The sequence below is a fragment of the Manacus candei genome, unplaced genomic scaffold, assembly GCF_025592945.1.
Source record: "Manacus candei isolate 608988 ecotype Guabito, Panama unplaced genomic scaffold, ASM2559294v1 h1tg000081l, whole genome shotgun sequence".
Classification (NCBI taxonomy): domain Eukaryota; kingdom Metazoa; phylum Chordata; class Aves; order Passeriformes; family Pipridae; genus Manacus; species Manacus candei.
The window spans coordinates 6,543,758-6,565,961 of NW_026138129.1; the positions used below are offsets into that span (position 1 = coordinate 6,543,758).

A 22,204-nucleotide genomic window follows, 5' to 3' on the forward strand; every position below is an offset into this window, starting at 1 on the left:
TTACTTTCCTGACAATATTTTAATTTCATGACAACGGTAAACCTGAAACTGTGATCTGTAGCCACCACCAGTATTTCAGGGTTAGGGATACAGAAAAATCCCAGGTGGTAGCATTGGCTCAGAGTTGTCTGCAGAATAGTTGAAGAACTGTGGTCCAACAGTGACTTTACTGCATTGAAAAAAGACAAAGAAACAGCTGTATAGAACTTGAGTTTATTGTTACATCAGTGTTTTGTGAATCATAATTTAGGTTAATCATTGTGTCTGGAGGAATGATTAGTACATCTATTTAGTTATTCAATATAAACATTTAATCAATGAGGGAAATACTTCTATCAATAAACTTGCTGCAATGTGCAGCATTGTACCTTGCATTATAATTTCTGTGATTAATCCTGATATGGCAGAATTCTTGTCATACCAAAATAATTTGTACTTTATAATATCTAGTTACAGCTACAGAGAAGACCAGTATCAGTATTTGATATTTTAATACCTCTTTTTATCTTCATTAAACTCAAAGCTTGTATTCATACATTGATTTTGTGTCCTATATCCACTTCATTCATGACAAATGTATATCCATTTCATTCTGTCTCCACTTGTAGGTTCTGGTTCACCAAACAATTCTGATGATGAACAAAAAATGAATAATTTTATAGAAAAGGGTACAGTATTTTTCTTTTCTCTAGTCTTGTTTTTTCTTCAGTTCACCTTTTGATATACTTAGATTGATTTTTTTTTATTAAAATATTATTTACAGTGAAGACCAAAAGCAGAAAGTTTTCCAAGATGGTAACCAATGACATAGGTAGGAACTAGAAAAATTCTGCTCTTTCTAATCTAGCGCCTTACTCTATGCAAAACTAACCCAGCAGCAAAAAAAAAAAAAAAAAAGGCAAAATAACAGTCAAATTTCAGTGCATTAAGTTATTTATTTTTTTATTTTTCATTCTTTATGCTAAGTGGTAATTTCTATGGGCTGCTTCTGTACTAAATACACTGGGCACAATAATTTTTAAAAGAATCAATGGTATTGGTGGTTGAAATTCTCTGATTTTACAGTTGCACTTCTCTATTTTTCCGGATGGGTGAAATTCTAATACATAGTAAGAGTTCAGTCTATGCAAGTCACAACATTATTCCACTGCTTTTGCGAGAATCTTTGAGAACATGTGGCTGATATAATTTCTTTTTTATATGTTGTATTCATAGCCATATGGTCAGATTTCTATATGGCTATGGTCAAGAAAGATGTAGTTTTGTGGTTTCAGTTATTCATCTGGAAGAGGACTTGTTCATATATATAAGTATACCCCATAACTGTTCCAGACCTCCATTTACTTTTCTGCATTCAACAGCGACACAATACCCTCCCTACCAGCTCTAGACTTGTGTCTTAACAATTTGGCAACAAAATTGCCTTGGGATATGTTGTTTGCAGGTAGATTGAACGCTTTTATGATTGGCATGGAAATAACTCTGCTTCTGACAGCTGGGTCATTAAATAAATGAAGGTGAGAGCTGTATGATTTAATTTTGGGAAAGGGACTCTTCTGCCTTAACTGGGATATGGTTACTTTCATTGCAAAATCACTTTGTTAATGGTTCATTTTGTTTTCATTTAGCAAATTAGTATATCATTGTAGGATAATTTCATTTTATCTCTTCAGTCAGTTTAGATTGAAATGACTTTAGATAGTAAAACTGTTTGCTAAACTGCTATTTCATAGGTTGGGTAGAAGCATAGAGTAAGACTAGGAAGGAAGAGATTTATTTTCCTGCAATCTCCTTTGGATTATTCTGTTTGACAATTTAACTTCTGTCCTAAGTCATTAACCCCCTTCATTGCAATTCAGTAATTAAGACAAAGAATCATTCAAAATTCAGTGAGACAAATATGAGTATGATGAAGTGGTCCTTGGAATCCGAGGTACAGAATGAGGAAGAGCAGGAATATGCCCTTTGTACAGTACCATATTGAGCCCTTCTTGGAGCGATACCAGAAATGGTAGGAAAGATGAGTTCTGAGGCAGCAGAAGCCTGAATATAATTCCAGAAAGCAAATGGCTGTCAATAATATGTTATGTGACTTTGTAATTTAAAAAAAATTATTATCTTTTACATGACCCTTAATATGCTTCTCTAAAGGAAATTTAGGGTAACTAGAACCTAATGTTCAAGTCTTCTAATGAGAAAAACAACACTTGTGCATGTTATATCAATGTCTGTTGACGTAATGTTTCCCTTTTGTCTCTTCTGAACGTAAGACACCGTCTCATGCAAAACACATGGAAAGTTTGTCTGTGACCTCTTTTTTCACTTCTTTTCAAAGAGTTATGTTAGAGCATTAATAAAATATGCTAATGACAATTCTATAGAGCTATTTACATCTGTTTCAGCTTGAAGCCTTTCAACTGAAAACATTGTGAATGTTTTTCTCAGCTAAAGAAAGAAAAGCATTTATTTACAAGTAATGCATTCTTCATGCTCTAAGTTATAGTATGATTTCTGTAACTTACAGAGTTTATTTGAACTTTAAAGATAATTATTTCTTTTGCATTCTCTTTGTTTTGAGTGGTTTGGTACTGTATACTGAATGTGGATGTTTCACTGCCATGTTTACTATAGCTTATCTGGCATTTTTACTCTAGTTCTTTCTAAACTTACATTCTAAGCTCTTTCACACAAATAAAACACCTCTTCTGTGTTAATAGTTGCATGGTTTTGCATTTCATTTTTTAAACTGAATTGCCAACCAAATGTGAATGGACAATGAGTTTTGTAAATTCTGTCACTGTCATTAACATTACCGTGTTGTATGAAACGAATTACTTACCATCAACTGTGTTCTCACGGAAGAATTTGATGTATATAGCATGGTCATAGCTCTCTGCTCTGGCAATTAGTGCAATCAGTTCAAGTTCCTTCTGTTCTTTGTCAATATGTGAAATACAACCTGATAAATGTGTTGCAAAATAGTATAAGAATCGTTTACATTGATAACTTCAGTTGCTGTTAATATCACTCCTGTGTTTGTCACATGGGAACAGGGAGCAAGGGAATGCTGCTAGCAAAGTGTGAAGTAATTTCATTTCAGTGATAGGGCTGTAAAGTGGTAACGTAACACAGTTAGAAATATGAGACATTGTAATTTCTACAGATTTCTGTAATTAGTGTTAGTACTAAACAAGGAGTCTCTGATTTGTTAGAGGATCAACACCCACATAAAATGAAACAATAGCCTAAGAAAAACAATATGCAAATGCTTCCTGTACCAACATTCTGATCAGTTGGTCTGTTTTATTTGTTGAGTTTTTTTAAACTCAATTGTGAATGCTCTGTGCTAAGGAATGGATAGCAATTCAAGTTAAGACCTATTGTGAATATGTTGCTTCTGTCTTGTGTTTGCCTTTTATTTGCAGAGATGAAGTTTGAATAAGTTATAGTTATTTTGGAAATAGAGATAGTTGATTTAACTATTTCTAGAAATTCTAGAAAGTACTGTGGCCATTACTGAAAGCAACCCATTCTCTTAGAAATGTCAAATATTTGAAAGTATAAATAGTATGCTGTAAAGTGTTTGTAGAAGCATACTAATTGTAGATGAATTTAAAGAAAGAAGAATGGTAGGAAGTACCTAATTTCTAAGGCTGTGTCATTTTTATAGAAGGATATTGGACTCCAAATTCAGTGGAAGCAAAATCTTAAGCTGTTTTACTTGTACTTTGGTTAGTTAATTATTGGCATGAAGAGATACAGGTAATTAAATATTATAGCTAAAAATCATGTTGAAAGTTAAGATGTATTGTAATGGCCATTTCTGGGAAAAGCTTTCGTAAAGGTTATTGCAAAATGTGGTAGATTTTAAGACCTATAACTGCTCTAGTAGCCTACATGTCAAATGCTTCTCAGGAAAATTGGTCTTATTTATTTTCTGCAGTTAGTAAATTTAAAAACAACTGCAAACATTATTAGTAGACAGAGCTGAGCAGGGTAGATTTAATTCCAGACTTCTGTAATCCCTGCTGCTACTACTGACACAAAGTTTTTCACATTTGTTACATTCTAAGTGTACACCTAAGTTTTTCAAACATTACCAAAATAATTTTCATTGAATCAAATTTTAAGATGCTCATAATAAGTTCTCATTTGCCCTATTGTCAGACTATGACTGTTTCTTCCAATGTGTTTTTAATACTTTGATCTAATTTTGGAGGTACCCAAGTACATGTTTTCTTACACTCTCTTATAAAATGGTTTTATTATTCTTATAGGAAATTTAGAGATTTCAACATTTGGTAATTGGTAATATAAGTATTTCACTTCTGTGTAGTTGTCAAATATAGAATAACTTGGGAAGTTTGGTACGTGTAACAAATTCTAAGCTGCTTAGTTATTTCTCATGTAATGTTATATGAAATAGGCTTCATAAACTGTTCTCTTGGTTGTCAAAACTCCAAGGCACTTGTCTCCTTTATAATCTTTAGAATTTTATTTTAAAAGGTTTAGACTATTTTCTTAAAGAAACTGAGGAGAAATTGCTGTAGTTTTCAAACTGCTATACATTGTAAAGTATAAGCTCAGGATAATGCACTGCAAATAAAATGTATGTTACTTTTAAGCCATAGCTTCCTATTGATAGTTCAGTCATGTCTCAACCTTCAGGTTTTCTTCATTGAATTGAAGGTTGCACCTGCCAGCTACTGACATGTAACATGCTATGCTAAGGCAACCTTTCATATTTTAACACCTGCCCTCCCAAACCTGATGTTTGAGAAATGTCAAGAACCCTTGGTTTTGGACAGTTCTCTAATATGATGCCTAATCATATATAATAACAGAAAGAATATGGGTGGGCCTGTGTATTACTCAAGGTTTTCTAATTTAGAGGAATATTAAATGTAGGTCTAAACTCAGGCAAAATAGTCACTGATGCCCTGAGCAGTAGTATACCAGGAGGAGCAAAACAGCTCCCTGATCTGTCTTTGTCTCACACCAGCAGCAGAAGGGTAGTCTTGGCTGTAAATGCTGCAGCAACCACCACCCACAAGAGAGGTGTGGAACTCTGATATGACAGCTACTACTTGAGGTCAGCCAGGTACAGCAGGAGCAGTCAACATCACCTTTGTCCTGTTGTACAGCTGGAGTGAAAAGCCTGGCAATGAATGCTCTCTCTGTAGATCTCCATCCTATATATTCCATTTTTCTGATTTTTATATTTTGCTTTGTAGAAGGTGTCTAGCATATTGCTAGTTTTCATCTGAGGTGTAGCAAAACTGAATCTACCAAAAGTATTGTAAACCATAAGCCAGGTATGAATACAAGCAGATTTTTTATGCTGAGTAATGATAGTTAAAAGTGGCTTGTCTGGCGAAATAGTCCTATTTTCTTACTGCACATTTAGGCAGTTTTTTCTTTAAACACAAGATGGCATCATTGCTATTGAAATAGGTTCTTATTTCTTATTTACATTTGAATTATTGGGAGGTTTGGCACATTAATATATGGTTTGAAATGTTTTGGGGTATTTTTTGCATAGCACAGTAATTCACAATTTCCAGCAATGATATCCTTTTTCACAGTTCACGTATCCTCTCATCCTATTTATGAGGCATAGTTCAGTGTATGCTGAAAATTGTCTGACAAATTTATCTTGTCAACCTAATTCACACAGCTGGCCTTTCACTAAGAAACAAAAAGCTAAAACTGTGGATCAGTACTCAGAATCCAACACACTTGCCTGTACTTTTATTACCTGCTACATTATCTATTACCTAGTATCTTCTTATTTTTGTCAGTTTTCTCCAAATTATTAAAATTGTGCCAAATGTTTCTGTTTGAAAAGCCAAAAGTGACTACTCTGGTCTTCAATGACTAAGTTAATTAATCATTTTTGGTATTCATACATGGTAAAAGCTGTTAAAATCAAAAAATAACTCCAGTTATTTTCCATGTACGAACTCCAGGGTTTGTTCAGTATCTCAGCTCTTATGATTTAAATGTCTAACACAGAAAACAAGTCTGATAAGAAATGCCCATCTTGTAATTCACTATTCCAGATGAGAATGATCTCTTTGCAAGCTGATTTAAGTTCAAGCTGACAGCAAAAAGATGGGCTCCTGGTCACTAGTGCTGTTTTGTACCATGGTTTTCTGTTTGTATGTCTGAACTCTGATTTGAAACATGAGATAATCTTGCTCGTATACAACCCTTGGCAGAAACTCCAGATGAGTTTTGGCCTCAGCATTAAGCTAGGTATGTGCCAGTGTTAATGCAAGGATGAGGGTAGAAAACATGCAGTCAGACTGCCCTTTTCAATTTCAGCCTGCACTAAAATAAGTGACTAGCATTTCCATCTGAGAGTAAGTAATTTCAATTTAATTTGAACATACTTTTAAAAATTGACACATGCAGGAAATTAGAAGATTATTTCTGGAGTCCTATTTTCAAATTTTTGTAATGTATGACAGGAATAAAACTGTTCAACTATTCAGATAACTAGCATTTGCAATATTGATGAGCATAATTGGTGATACAGTGAAGAATTACACTTTTTGAAGGAGTAGAAGTAACTTTAAATCACATGCTTTTCTTCAGGGTATGCAGAAAATGGAATGACTTCTATTAAAGTGATAATTAGAATGAGTTAACTCCATTTTTAACAGAGAAAAGCAGCAAGATTCAGGGTGCTTTATGAGTGGTATCCATTGCAGGGTACTTCTAGAATTATGAGGCTATTCTCAACATCTACTTTAGCAAAAGAGGTATTATCCTTGCAAGATGGTGAATAATTAATTGCTATAGCAAAATTCAAGCATGTGTGTGGGAAATAAATTCAGAGTGTAGTCCTAGTCTAGTAAGCTACATCAAAATAATTCCTTCTCCAGTAATTGTTGAAAGAAAGATGGAAGAGGGATGTATATGCTACTAGTTGAGTTGGTATGTTTATTATAGCAGCATTTTTAAGTATTTTACTGCAGTTTAAATGCACTGCAAGAATTCCCTTCCTATAAAAGGAATTTTTAAGTTAGGAATAAGTTCAAGTGCTGTTTATCATTTGAAAAGTATTATCAAAATTATCTATCTTTTTTTTTAATGGTGATGTTGCAAGTGTTTGTATGCTGCTGGTTTTGTGATCATTCTAAGATTGTGGGTTGCATCTCAAATTATTAGCTTTTTACGCATTTGCATTACTGTTTTAGCACCTCCGAGTTCATGTTTTTCTGTTTTAGATGTCTCCAGTTTGATCAGAAAGTAGTGCATAAGAAAGGGGGATTGTGTCTTAATTTTATGTAAACTTAAGTGCGCATCTTTGCAGTGGCCAAGAGTCTGTATTCTGTTCTCTCACCTGAGATAAAGCTTGGGGTTGAACCAAAGTCATCCAATCTATCAAGTTCTACCTGAAGCCTGAGGAGAAATCAAGCTCAGCAAAAGTCATAAAATGATGTATTTAGGGATTTAGCTGTCTTCCATGTTTTACTTTGCACCCCTCACTTGTGGAAGTGAGGCTTTGCTTTAGTGGAAATCCTGTAAAGTACTGCGATTAATGTAATAAACAATTATATATTAAATATTGGGAAAGAAGCAAATAAAGGCCAGCAGAATTATGTTTATTCTTTTTTAAAAAAAAGATATACTTCACTTTTCAGCAAAGATGTCCAGGAAGCTAAGTTTGCCAACTGAGTTAAAGCCTGATTTAGGTAAGTTTACAGAGTTAATTTTATTTTTACTAAAACTCAATGCAAGTACGTTAGAGTCCTAAATTATGTAAGCTATCATGACTTTATGTTGCATTTATCTGAAGTATAGAACTAAAATTTTAATTCCACTCTTTTTGGGGACTCTCAGGCACAAAATGTCTTTGCCGTCATCTTAAGGTAAGCCTATAATTCCTGTATATGGCTTATCACACTTGGGTCAATTTTTAGGCATCTGTCACTCACTTTATCAGTAGTGCTGTAATAGCAAAAGCATGACAAGCAGACAACATAAGGAAAACTGCTGCCATCTGATACATTTAAACTGAAAAATGAAATATTTTAACAGGGTATGTTGAGGTCCTCTCAACAAATAGTTGGCTGTAGTTTTATAAACTTTAATTGTCTTGTGACCACTCTCTCTAAATTAAAGGAACATACAGCTGTTTGGATGGATGACCAGTCTGAGAATTTAATTTTTCTTGAAAAAGCACAGTAACTTTTTATATAGGAAGCAGTTCAGTTTTGAAGTCTGTAATACTAAAGGTCATTGTGTTGCATAAGTAAAACAGCATACAAATGAGTAGACTATTTTTTAAAATAGTTTGACAACCAGCTTGTAGGTCATATCCAGCTCCCCTTGCCTTGTTCTCTAAAGAAGTGATGGGGAACAGCTGTAGACCTACAGCAGTAGATGCAGCTGCTTTCTGCCTGCCACAGCTCACTCCCCTTTTTGCAGCAGAACTGCTACCACAAGCCCAGCAGAAGACAGACCAGGATCAGACTGGCAGCTGCAGCACTGTGTGTGTGACAGCTGCTGCTGCTATTGACAAGGAAAAAGTCCATGACACTGGGATATTCTGAAACTGAGCTGGACCACCCTGATTTACAATTACAGCTTGCCCCACTCAGAGAAATGTGAAGTTGGAAGCAACCCTCAGAGATCCTTTAATCCATTGCTATGGCAAGGATACAGATGTTTGACAGTTAAACCTCTGATCTATTCATGGACCTCCAGAAAATACAAGACAGTTTCAATGCTTTATAGTAATTAGACAAATTTTCTGTTATTTAATCAAACTTCCTTGCTTTCATATGAACTTTTTCTTGTCCTTTCTACAATGAACAGGGGTAACAAGTACTCCCTATCTTTGTTAGCCATTTTATGCTGTTGAAATCTGTCGTCATATCTCTAATTTCATTTTTGCAGATTTTTTTTTTTTTTGCAGAATTCAGCTCCTTCTTCTTTAGTTTATGTTGTCTGAACCTAGGATGGCTTCTTTTAATCTTCTCTGTAACTGGAATTTTTTCTTCTCTTTCTAAACTCAGTGCCCAGAACTAGAGGGATTTAACTGTGGCCTTTTTTGCACTAAAGAGCAGAAGAATTTGACTTCTCTTTTTGATATGTTTATGTTCTTCCTTACTGTGTTTACTCATGGTTTAGGGGTAATTTTGGCACAAAGTGAATTTTGTCATACTTTGCAAGCTGGAACACATTTGTACTTAAATATTATCCAACTGTAATTCTGCTGTTTTACTCCCAATTCTTTGGTGGCAATAAGTACTCTGAAGTGTTATTTTTTCTAATGAAGACTGGAGAAAAGTGAATGTTGAAGTTTTTTCAGCATTTTCCAATCCTGAGAGAGTTGAAGCATTTTCTACATCACTTAGTATTTGCCGTTCTTTCTACTGAAATAATGGAAGGGGGTTTTTGTCACATCACTTCTGATATACTCATAAAATAGTGTGTACCTTCTGAATTGTAATAGCCTTTGACTGTTTTTATTTTTTCGTGTGTGTAAATATCTGCACTTAGGTGCCTCATTTTGTTCTGCATAAAATTCTTCAAGGTTTTCAGGTCTGTAAATAACTTCCTTAAGCAATCATAATCTTTTTTTTTATTATTTCTGTCTTTTCTCCTAGTGGGATAGCTTTTGCATAATATTCTTGAAAGACTGTTGCCTTGCTTGTTTGGGGTTTTTTGTTGCTTATGTGGCTCCATCTACTGCCTGTAGGAGACAGCTGAAATGCCTTTCTCCCAAATTCATTTTCCTATCATTTTCTCTCATTTCTTTCCATGGCTTCTTGAAATCTACTCTTCCATGATCTTGTTCTTTCAGATTACTTTTCTGTCTTTAGATCTTTAATCTACCCCTTTTCCTTTCTGAATACATTAAAGAAAGTCTAAAGTGTGTTTCTGTATTTATTCTCCACTTTCTAAAACAGAAGTTTCTTGAACATACCCTTGTCAGCATTATACCATTGCTTTTCAATGTTCTAATCCAGTGATAAAGATACTATTGCCACTATTCTTTGGTTTAGTTGCTCAAAAGAGCCTCATCTTTCCATCTTTCTGATGAAGTGGTGTGTAATGATTCATCACACTGTTGCACCTTCCTCTTCACCTGAACCTAATCCATTAACAAATCATTGACTTCTTTCTTGAGTTCAGGATAAATAAGATGCACTAAAACAGTTAAACTGTTTACCCTTAGTTCTCTCTTCAGAATGAATTGACCACTCTCAAAAATGCCCATATTATCTGGCAAGTTAATTTTTATTGGGTTTTTTTCCTGTCCATTCCAATGCTTTTGGAATTTGTACACACGTTCTTCAAATATTCAACCAGCTAGAACTCAGGAATGCACATTTAATGTTATGCCTATTGCAGTTACTGTATTATTATATTCAGACTGATTAATCCATGTTAAAGTTGAAAAAAATGCATTAAATTATTAAATATTCAAGCCTGAAAAAAAACAAGTATCATAAGAGGTGGTGGTCATTAGAAGAATTATAAAACCAAATAATTGTTTTCATTGTTTTACTCTGGATTTAATTTTATTTAAATGGAAAAATGATGTTAATATCTGAGTGGTTGAGTTAATTTCTTTCTATAATCTATGTTTTACATTTGACAGCTAAAATTCAACAGGACAATAATTTTTTTGTATCCTTGTTGGAATGAGACAATTATATCCTGAGAAGATTCACTGTTTGTGTTAAGTAGATGTGTGTATTTAGTCACATGAAATCTCGTATGTATGATTTCTAAATGCATGTTAGATGTTCTTAGTAGAAAGTTTTGCCATAATTTAATGAAACTAACATAGTATTACTTCCAAAAATATGTGGTTGAATGTTGCTCTTTAGCTCTTAGTCCTGCTTTAAAGATGCCAAATGTATACACCCTACACAAAGATCTAGACCAAGAACTTGATTTTTTTATAAAGTCATTATATAAATTGCATCAAACTTTTACTGGTAAGAGCTGTCTTGTGCTAAAATTCTGCAATTATGAATTAAGAAAGTAAAGCAATAATTTTTGAATGCACAGATAAAGTCAGTGTATGCGGACGTATTAAGTGTTGCCACACCCACAGACAGCACACGGCTAGAATGGAGCAGCACATTTATTCATTTGAGCTTTTGTTAACATTAAAATTCGTTTTTTTGCTAAGCAGCGAGCAAGACATCCTGAAAAGTTTTAGAGCCATTACTGGCACTATGGTACAACATTCAAAGTGGAAATCTTCAGCTTTGCATACCAGTACCAGGTGGCATTTGGTAGCATTTGTTGTTTCTTTTACTGAAATTTTGGGGATCTGTAAATAGCCTGTTGGATCTCCTCCAACAGTTTACAGTTTCCTAAAGTGGGACAATATTATTATGAGTCATTACAGGTTCCATGTTACCGTGCTGTCTGGATGTCATTGAAGTTCCTAAAGTAAAATACTTGTTTCTTCATAAGATTAGTAAACCGTGTTCCATGGAAACCAGTCATTTTTAATCTGATCAATGAACTAATTGGCAGAGAGGTTTGTAATTCAATTTTTTTAAGGAGTCCTGTTTAATGACTGTTTTTCTCTGGCCCTAGAAGACAGAAATATGCATAAAAATTGTTCATGATCATTATCTAATGACAGCCTCTGTAACAAAGATTTGCTCAGATACAGAGTTGAAAACCGGGCCAAAAGGAAACATGACTAAGGAAGAATACAGGGGTAGTAATCAATAGAATGGTAGTTAGTATACAGTTGATGCTAAAGAACACACAACAATATTGAATTCTCTCAATACCTGCATTTTGCCATTCTTTTTAATTAATACTGATTTATTTTCAGATGTCAAAGACAACTCTTTCAGTCGATCCCGGAGTTCTAGTGTAACTAGCATTGATAAAGAGTCACGCGAGGCAATTTCAGCTCTTCATTTTTGTGAGACATTCACAAGAAAGGCTGATACATCACCTTCTCCATGCCTGTGGGTTGGGACCACGCTGGGCACAGTGCTTGTCATTGTACTGAACTTACCCCCAGGAGGAGAGCAAAGACTTCTTCAGCCAGTAATTGTTTCTCCTAGTGGTATGTACAAAGCAGACAGGCTAAAATATACTTTGATAAAGTATTGTTGTCCTTCATCATATTTTTGTAAGAAATTTTTTTTTTCAATTATAGAGTAATTAAGAATATATATTCCATTGATCTAGCTCCTAAGATAACAGTCTAGACTGTTTAGTTTATTACCAGAGTTTTAAAGTTGGAAAAGTTGAAAATACAATCTCATAAAATATAAAAAATACCACTTTAGTGTATACTTGCTGAGAAAACCATGTTTGCAATTGTTAAACGGAGATAGCAGAAGAGACGAGTAATATCAAATGCTCAGTTTATTTTTTTTTTTTTTGTCATGAGGTAAGAACCCTTCAGTTTTTCTTCATGAAGAGAATGGAATGAAAATTAAGGCTGTATGTTGAACAACTAGCTTGAAATATTAGTGACAAAATATTCCCTTAGATTACTGTAAAAAGTCTTGTATCTTTTCTGATACACAGCAAGTGATTTGGTTGAAATTATGTATTAGTGGTTTGTTGGATATGCTGTTAAGCATAGATTCAGCTTTCCTACTACCACTGTCTCATGAAAACATGCTGCTCTAGTCCATTTTGCTCACACAGGTCATATCATACATACAAATTGCTATGCTATTTGATTGTAATAATGATTAGAAGTGGTGTAATATCTAGACTATATATGTAATTTATGCCCAAATCAAGTAAGTATTGGTAGCAGTAGTCAGATTTGGTAACATTTGATCATAAAGGCAAAGCTGCAGGCTAGACAGTAGGTTTCATCACTGGATCTGCAGCGTAATCCATTAAAGATATTGCCACATGCGTAGTATTTTTTTGTACTTAGCAAATGTTCATGTTGTTACTTATGTGTGAATATACTAAGGTAAATTAAGAAATCTATTAAAATCTGGTCTACAGATACAGTGATTTGAACAGTAAGGAAGGAAAACTTTCCTCTTTCATTTTATGCTAGAGAGATGGATTCAAGAGTGAACTGCAGGGGAGAAATAAGACACACATTGCTTGTTTCTGAACCAGTTGAAGGAAAAAGTGGTGCTTTGACTAATAACATTTACTGTTGATATTAAGCACACTTGTACTTCTCAGGAGAGAGTGAAATCAGGTGCATTTGTGGCACTGAACTTGAATACAACTGTGTATGGCAGTCTGGTTCTCTTACTAAATGTATACATTTCCTGGGAAGTTAATGGAATAGAATACATACACCCTTGAAAACTGGTCTAAAATTTTCTTGAGTACCTATGTGCTTCCTTGGTTTTTAGATAAATGTACAAAGTTTTTGGTACATCTGTTTTGCTACAGAGGCAAGCCGAAGTTTTTGGTTTTTTTTCATTCTGCTAGCTTCTTAAAGGAATATTTTGTAGCTTGAAAGGCAATTTAGGAGAACTGTTTCAGAAATGTGCTCAACTCCTTTTTCCTAGGAACCATCCTGAGGCTAAAAGGGGCAATCTTGAGAATGGCTTTTTTGGATACCACAGGATCTTTGGTCCCACCAGCACATGAACCCTGGAGAGAATACAATGTTCCTGAAGATAAAGATGAAAAAGAAAAAGCAAAAAAACGACGTCCTGTCTCAGTGTCCCCTTCTTCCTCTCAGGAAATCAGTGAAAACCAATATGCAGTGATATGTTCAGAAAAGCAAGCAAAAGTTATTTCACTGCCATCCCAGAACTGTACTTATAAGCAAAATATAACAGAGACTTCTTTTGTTCTTCGTGGAGACATAGTGTCATTGAGTAACAGTATCTGCCTTGCATGTTTCTGTGCCAATGGGCATATTATGACTTTTAGGTAAGACCTGTTTGATAGTAACTTAAACATAAAAAGAAGTAGTAGCCTTCTGCTACACAGAAAGGTTCCTTTTCCATTAGAAGATGAATTTAAAAAAAAAATCTACATTCATTCAGGGTTAATGAATCTCTAACACTTGGGCCTGGATAATTTTGTTTACACATTGCTATTAGTTATGCTTCTAACACATGAAAAAGTTTACCATTTTAGCTCAAGCTACCCTGGTTCAACACGTTGTTTCAAACGTGATATAGGTCCATGAGTTGAAGTTTGTCTCAAAGATGAATTTACTCCCTGATGGAGAAAACTGCCTTGAGTCAGAACTTTAGCTTGTACCTGACCACAACTCTATCGATTTTTGTGCGGCTGTTTGCATCACACTCATGCCTCAAGCTTACTGATGTTGTGTAGCTTGCTCATGTCTTGAAGGCCTTAAACTCGGGCTATAAAGGCAAGATTAACTGCTAGTAGTTGTACAGGAATTGCTACAGTTGTACAGGTTTAAGTTATGAGTTTAAACATGTAGTAGTAGTTTTTGAATATACTTACTTGTCACTTATGTAATTTTCATGAATTTTTTTTCTTAATGTTTCTAAATGCTATTTTATTCTGAGCAGCAGTGTATATGCTTATACCCTTGCACCTGCAATTTAGTCATGACCTGATGCTAGGATGAATATGGAACATGACATTTTAAAATTATGCCAGTAAAATTCCTAAAATGTTATTTTTAAGGTTGACAAAAGAAGCTCTCAGCTTGGGAAATACTTATTTATTAAGTTGTCATATATCAGCTTTAGTTTTACTCCTACTACAGTTAAAAATAAGTTTTGATTGTAAGTCTGTAGCTCCATTGGTGTGTATCCCAACATATATTCTAAACATCTCCACAAGATACTGCTCACCTTGCAGGGCAAACACTGTTGTTTTTCCTCATTAAAACTAAACTTAGTAATGTTCAGGTACCATATATTGAAACAAATCCTGTCTTACTCAGGATTCATGTTGTTTTCTAATGAGCTCTTCATGGGTGCTAAATTATAAATACTGAATTGTTACATCGTGTGAGGAAGTTGGACTCCCAAGGATTAGCTCCGTTATGTAAGCATGAATTGCTATTGGGAAGTGGATTTAATATGAGGTTTGTGTAAAGCTGTCAGTATGATACAGCTATCATTGTATCATACTGAAGATGCCCAATACTTATCTACTGATATAAATTTAGATAGTACTTAGTAACAAATCTGTAACAAACTATGAAAATGCTATTATGGATGTCACACTTGTCCTACCTGATCTAATGGTTTTGTGTTTTGAAGCTATAAGGATGTTTTATGCTTCCATTGATCTGAAGCAAGACACTTCCCTGTTATTAACTCTCTCTTAAGAATATTCTTATTTTAGATACATGCATGGCAGAAGTGTCGTTTCTGGGTGATGTGTTACAAAAAAAATATTGCTTTTTATTTCTCACTTTTAAAACTTGCCTCCAAAGCCAATCTCATTATTGTTCAAAAAAAAACAAACCGAAACAAACCCCAAAACAAACAAACAAAGGCAACCCAACACTTACCGTTGTGGTTATTACATCTTTCTTTGATTTTGACTTCACTTTGCTTCTTTTGCTACTTCATTTAGTTTCTAGAAATAATCTTATGCAGGTGGTGTCTGCAGCAGAAGCTGTTTAATATATTGTTGGGACATTTGCAGCTAACAGCTTGTGTAAGTTCTTTTACAAAAACTTCACAGAGGATGTTTTAGAGACAGCAGTTTATTTTGGCTTCTTCTTGTCAAGAAATCAGGTGTTCTGTCACTCACTCACATTTATTGTTACGTTGAGGGAGAGGAATGTTTGGTAGCATGAACATTGTTATAGCCCAAGTGTGCTGTGTCTGTTCATCAGTAGATTGATGCAATAAGTACTGCAGTTACATGTGCAGAATCAAAAAGTACAAGGTAAGCAAACTTTGCTCTAAAAGAACTTTCTCTTAAGTATCTAGTCAGACAAAAAAGGTGGACATAATTAATTGGATTGTTTGAGGCTACTGAATTCTGTTTTCCTCTGACAGCACACCCTTGCATATTTCTAAGTGTTCTTGAGGAGAAATCTTTTAGACTTGTATTTTTAGTCAAGGAGAGAAGAGACAGGATGTTTCATTGTAAACTCTTGGTAAATGCTTACTGAAATACTTAATTATTAAGTAATTATTAAGTAATGTCTAATTCATTAAATAGGGAATTTGTAATTTACATGCTCAGAGTATCATTTAAATAATGCTTTTAAATGCATCTGTGATGCAGGTGCTTAGATTTCACTTTTGAGCTGCTACCTTGAAAAATCTCACGTTTTGAGATTCTGTAATTGCATTTGATGAAACCCTGTTTATGTGGTACTCATGCAGATGAAGAGAAATAATAATGTATTGCAGTGAGCCATTTGATCAATAATAGACATTTCTGCTATATTTAATGGAGTTTAAAATTCTTTTCCTTAAGTTTGCCAAGTTTAAGGCCATTGTTGGATGTATATTACCTGCCACTCACCAATATGCGGATAGCCAGAACATTCTGCTTCACCAATAATGGACAAGCACTCTATCTGGTCTCACCAACTGAAATACAGAGGCTCACCTACAGCCAAGAAACATGTGAAAATCTTCAGGTAATGAATTTTTTCTAAAAATATTTATTGGATATATTCTGAGATTCTTGGTTCTAGATTCATGCCTACAGTAATGAAGTTTGTCATAAAGCCAAGCACTTTGGCTTTTGTGCTTTGATTTTTTTTATTTTTTTTCTTCACTGTAGACTCTGATTTAGGATGAATCACTTCTATCCTTAATTTTTTCTGTTCCATCCATGCTCTTGTACTTGAATCAGTTTCTTACTTAATTTCCTTTTGATCAATAGGAAATTTCCTTTTTTAACATGCAGTTAAAATTCCCTTGTTTGATTGATGCTAGTGGAGGTGGGTGTTGACACAAGAGGGGAATGCCAGGTCGGGATACTTGAAGGAAGCTATTACATTTCAGGGGTATTAACAGCTTGAAAAGATTCTTGGTCATGCTTCAGCTTGGTAGTTGTATAGAATAGTGAAATAGCAGAGATGCAAGCTATAAGTTCTACTTTGGTACTGCTGAATGGATATGCATATCTGTAGATACAGTTTCTGTAGAACAAAATCAGGAGTCTCACCCAAGTTGTTGAGGGGCAAAACCAACTTTGAATGCATTTCTTTACTTCTGAATTCCATGAGCTATAAGCTTTGCAGACATCAGAACGGAAGGTTTGATCAGATTTCTTACTGTGTTATTATATTTCCTAAGTTGCCTTACAAAGGCAGATGTCCATTTAAGCATATTGATTTTGAAATGCAAATCAGTTAAATAAATCCTGAAAGTGAGAGCATTACATTAATTTTAGTAATGTATGCCTTGTTATGTCCCTTCTTCATTGCAAAGGAAATGTTGGGTGAGCTCTTCACTCCTGTAGAAACACCAGAAGCACCAAACAGAGGGTTCTTTAAAGGCCTGTTCGGAGGTGGGGCACAGTCACTTGACAGAGAAGAACTGTGTAAGTTTTTATTCTTTGTTATTTTTCTGGTATTTCTACCCAAGGAAGGCAGTGATCCTTGATAAATGTATTACCTGTGTAAATAGAACATAACATTTGTAAAGAGGAAAGTAAAAAAGGCAGTGACAATTACTTTTTTTGTATCTTTTTTGTTGTACACCTTACCAACAAGATCAGAAAAGCTTGCTTTTTTCACAGGCTCTTTTACCTCATTTCTTCAGGAGCAGATTATAAGACAAGAAATGGAACAACTAATCTTATTTTTCTTCATCTTTGTGAATTGTGTAGTACTGACCGTGGTGCTGTTTATGCTGGTAAACTGAAAGGGAATGTTTTTGGAGAATGCTGTTCTGGACAGTGGGGAAATTAAGACTCCACTCTAGTTCAGTTATTTTGCCAGATTTTACTCAGTTGATTTGTGCAGAGATGCCTTAGGAATTGCAAGGAAGGACAGAAGTGTTTGATAGTTCAATTCAGTCCTCTGTTTATAGGACAGTAAAATTCAGATTTGGCAAAATTTTCATTGCTTTATCATTTTCTCTTTTTTTTTTTATTACACCTTTCTTTTTTACTGTAGCATTCAGCACTTTAATATATTTAAAGAAAAAACCTTCTACTTATTCAGAGATTTGCTAGGTGCAGCACCATATTATGCAAGTTTATTTATAAGAACTGTTTCCTTATTAACATGAAACATATTTGTTTAAATGAACATGGTGCCCTGGCAATCCTTTCTCTTATCTTGGTTCTTTAGATCTCTACAATAAAAATTCAATTAGACTTCATTGCTTGTTCCTGTACATTTTTAACAAACATCAGATATTTAGAGGTCACTTTCTGTGTTAAAGATTTCTATTTATATATATAATACTTCAGAAGGTTGGTAAATTTTCTAGGAGAGAAGTTGGTGTGCACAAATTATAGTTTAATAATATGACTGGGACAGGGGAAAATACCTTATAACTTTAGAAGCTGCCTCTTTACATAATTTCAAGTTTTGGCTTGGATCTTCACAAGGAAAATAATATTTAATGGAAGAAAAAAAAAGCATAATGAATTGTAGCCTGAAATTGAGTTTAATGACAATTCAAAAGATGTCTAAGAATGTCTCTAGAGTGAGCCGTATTTACCATGAGGGTCACAGCAATGTCTGTAATAAGTGAAATGAGTTCTCTTTTTTATTTACGGAAATTCACAGAAAGATGTTTATAGTGTTAGTAAATGTAAATCATTCTTAATAGCAGCATAAAATCAAATGAGAATCTTGAAGTACTGCCTCAAAATATATTAACAATATTATTTTTCCTAGAGCTGAAAAAAAGAAAATATTTAAACTATATCTTAATGTTTGAAAAAAAACCCTCAAGTTTTTGTAGTGTAAACAATTCAGCATGAGATTAGCGCATCCATTAATGGTCTAGAATGAAGTAGGGGGCGGATGTCCCATTAGGAGCAAAGTCAATGTAGTCAGTGCCAGCACTGGAGTCTGGAGCTGTTCAGCTGAACAGCTCACCATTCATGGGTGTTTACTATAGGATGAGGTGGTTTGTTCTTACAGTCATTCTATATTTTTATGGTTTACATTGCTTTTTTTTTTTCAAGATTTTTACAATAGTTAGAGCATAGATACCTAATCTTCAGGTGTCTGCATCTAAAATTGAACTTCCATCAGAGCAAACTTCGGCTGGTGGAGTCATACTGGCTGACTTACACACCAGCAAAGCACTTCCAGAACCGACCACAGCTTGTATTTTCAAAATTATCCTGTTTTGTCTGTTGAACTCATAACATGTTTCATGTGAAATAAGCTACATTGTTAAAAAACACTTCACCAGCACAATTCTGTTGATGGCTGTGATGCTAGCACTGCTGAGCATTTTAATTTCACACTTGAGCTGCGAAGAGGTTACAGTTTTATAACCTGCCTGCAAACTTGGAAAAATCTGTTTTATTAAGTAGTAATATCTAATAACATTGTGTAGTCAGTGTTGCTCATAGTCACACCTACAATTAGGTGTTGGGTCTCCATGCAAAGAAATTACGCCTCTGCATAAATGAGTTTCATTGATATTTATGTAATAATGATGGAAAACCTTACTGTTCTGTTTTGCTGTTTTGCAAATGCCTCCAGTTGGAGAATCAGCATCTGGGAAGGCATCAAGGAGTCTTGCCCAGCATATTCCAGGACCTGGAGGTATTGAAGGTGTCAAAGGAGCAGCATCTGGTGTAGTTGGTGAACTAGCACGAGCCCGGTTGGCATTAGATGAAAGAGGACAGAAACTAGGCGAACTGGAAGAAAAGACTGCAGCTATGCTTTACAGTGCTGATTCTTTCTCAAAACACGCTCATGAGGTAAGTATGTTAAACTGAACATGGATTGTCAAATAAATGCAAGTTCTGCAAGTATCTGAGTTCTGCAAAGGCATGTTAGAGGTATCTAAAGAGAATGCAGTATCATTGATAAAGGATACTTCCTTTTTATCTATCAATTGTTAGTCCTAATAATTAAGTACTGACGTGAACAGCTTTGTCTTGCGGCACATTGGTGTAGAGCATGCAGTCTGCTGGAGTGGCACGTAAGCTTCTAAAATTGTAACTCAATTCCCATTATTGAAAAAATTTTTGCTGAATTAATAAGAAGAGTAGAATTAATAAGAAGAGTAATGCTCTGTCAGATTCCCGCGGTCCTTAAGAAAGATCCAGTTGTACGCAAACCCCACGAATGCAAGTTAGTCTTTCTCCTCAGTAGCTACATAGAATGGCTGTTCTCATCCATTTTCATGTGAACTCCTGAACTCCTGTGCAAACGTCCTGTTCTCTCAAATATGCCTTTTTCTGAGACCAGATCACCAGCAATGCTGCTACCATTAAAAAAATTCATCATGCTAAACCCTCACTGTTCAGCAATGTTGTTGCTGTAGCTTTCAGAAGCCTTACTAGAATCCCTCTTTCTCATGCTGCTTTGTAATCATATAATTTGTGTCATTGTATGTTTTGGTACATTATAGAAACAGTAATTAGAAATTGTTTTTTGGTTTTTTTTAGATGATGTTGAAGTACAAAGACAAGAAGTGGTACCAATTCTGATGACGCTCATCAATTACATCTGTTTAATTTTGTCCTGATGAAAAAAAATCTTGTTTTTTCATTAATTTTGGCAGGACCACTGAAATTTAAAGGAGTATTCACCGTTGGATACTGTTGTTTCCTAGCACAAATGACACACTGTTTTACCTCAGTCATGGCTTTAACTGAGGAGCTTTATATCTAAGAAACACATACACAAAACAAACTTGAGTGTTTCTTAGCTGTTGGTTAGAAGAGAGGTGGAACTGAGAAAGTAACTAGAAGATGTGGAAAAGAAAGTAAAGGGAAAACATAGTGTGAGATGGGCAGGGGCAATGCAGGGTCAATCCTGTGTTAATATTTCATATGCCAAAAGTTTTTGTGCTATTGTAATTGCTGTCAGTGTTATACCCTCCTGTGAGGAGAGGCAATAAATCAGGGGTCCAAGAGCTGGAATCAAGTGGTTTGTCTTGCTGGACAGTACCTGACTTACACTTACCATCTCTGGGACTCACTGTATTTACCATTATCATTGAAGAAGAGTTGAAGTTTGCTGTCACTTCTTTCATCGGAGAAACTGGAAGCTTGGGAGATTCCTTGTTGAAAACTGTACACATAGTTGACCTGTGCATAGTCTTTTCTTGGACCCCTGATCTAGTATTCTTGTATTCACGTCATATTCTGTGAAGTGCAAAACAAAAGAAAACATAATTTTTGCATTAAAAAAGTCAAGTGAATAATATGACTGGAATGTGTCATGCTGGGAGTTTTCATTTGTATTATGGCCGTGCAATGTGAAATGTGGTAACATCTTCATTGTGGTAAGAATACTTCAACTTCTGTTCAGTTAAATGCCATTTTTTTGCCAAAAATAGTTATTGGTTAAGGTTGTGTAACATTTAGAAATGGCTGTGGGTTCCATTCATGCTGTGAGTTTTTATAAATGTTTAACAGAATGTGTCTTTACAGCCATTAATTAAAATAGCTGAGATAGTTTTGCTCATTGAGTTCTAGATGCCCCTTTAGTCCCTTTACTATGAAATCAGATAACCGTGGACTCAGGTTTTCAAACTTTTACATGCCATGGAGGTGCTGATGCATGAATAATGGCAAGCAAGCATCTAATATTTACCAATTGTCAATATGTGGTTTAGCAAATCTCTAAGTTCTGCTAGTAGAGCTATTTTACAAGTACCTGTCTCAGCCCCACTCATCACTAAAGGCAGTTGGCCTGAAGTTTGGATTTAGTCTCTAAAGCAGTGTTGTCAATATAAACAGTGGTAAAGTGTGCACAGAAACTTTAGGAATTGGTGAAATAATTTCAGTTTGGGTGAGGTAAATAATACAGCTGAGCTAACTTGTTAATGGCTACTGCACTAAAGCTGATATCGTGGGAATGACCCAGGGCTCTTTTTGAGAAGATTTCTTAAAATAAATGCTTGCATTTCACAAATTTATTTAGACATTTTTCCTCTAAGTAGAAATAGTTACTGACTGGCTTTGTCTTATAAAAGGGAGTACTTAGAAGCTGATAGGTCTGCATTGTCTGAAATTAATCATTTCAGTTTGCTTCTCCAAGCATTGTTTTGTTTGCTTTTTTCACAAATGTTTTGAATGTTCCCAAAGCAAAACCTTGGTTATATTTGTATTGTGATGTTGCAGGTACACAGATAAGGCAACCTTACAAAACACCTAAAGG

General features: G+C 34.7%; 1 protein-coding gene across 13 annotated transcripts in view; it reads left to right on the forward strand.

The window, feature by feature from the left end:
• STXBP5 (syntaxin binding protein 5) overlaps positions 1–21,250 on the forward strand; it is a 101,388-nt gene extending 80,138 nt beyond the window's left edge. For 4 of the 13 annotated variants that reach the window (XM_051811198.1, XM_051811200.1, XM_051811201.1 and 1 more), the window contains 9 exons: positions 609–668; positions 764–811; positions 7,653–7,703; positions 11,825–12,064; positions 13,497–13,866; positions 16,363–16,528; positions 17,328–17,439; positions 19,571–19,791; positions 20,485–21,250. In XM_051811198.1, coding sequence (XP_051667158.1) covers positions 609–668; positions 764–811; positions 7,653–7,703; positions 11,825–12,064; positions 13,497–13,866; positions 16,363–16,528; positions 17,328–17,439; positions 19,571–19,791; positions 20,485–20,526 — 1,310 coding nt within the window. In that variant the 3' untranslated portion in view covers positions 20,527–21,250. The remainder of the gene's footprint in view (positions 1–608; positions 669–763; positions 812–7,652; positions 7,704–11,824; positions 12,065–13,496; positions 13,867–16,362; positions 16,529–17,327; positions 17,440–19,570; positions 19,792–20,484) is intronic. The other 9 variants (XM_051811203.1, XM_051811206.1, XM_051811207.1 and 6 more) reach the window with 4 other exon arrangements.
• Positions 21,251–22,204: the final 954 nt, after the last annotated feature.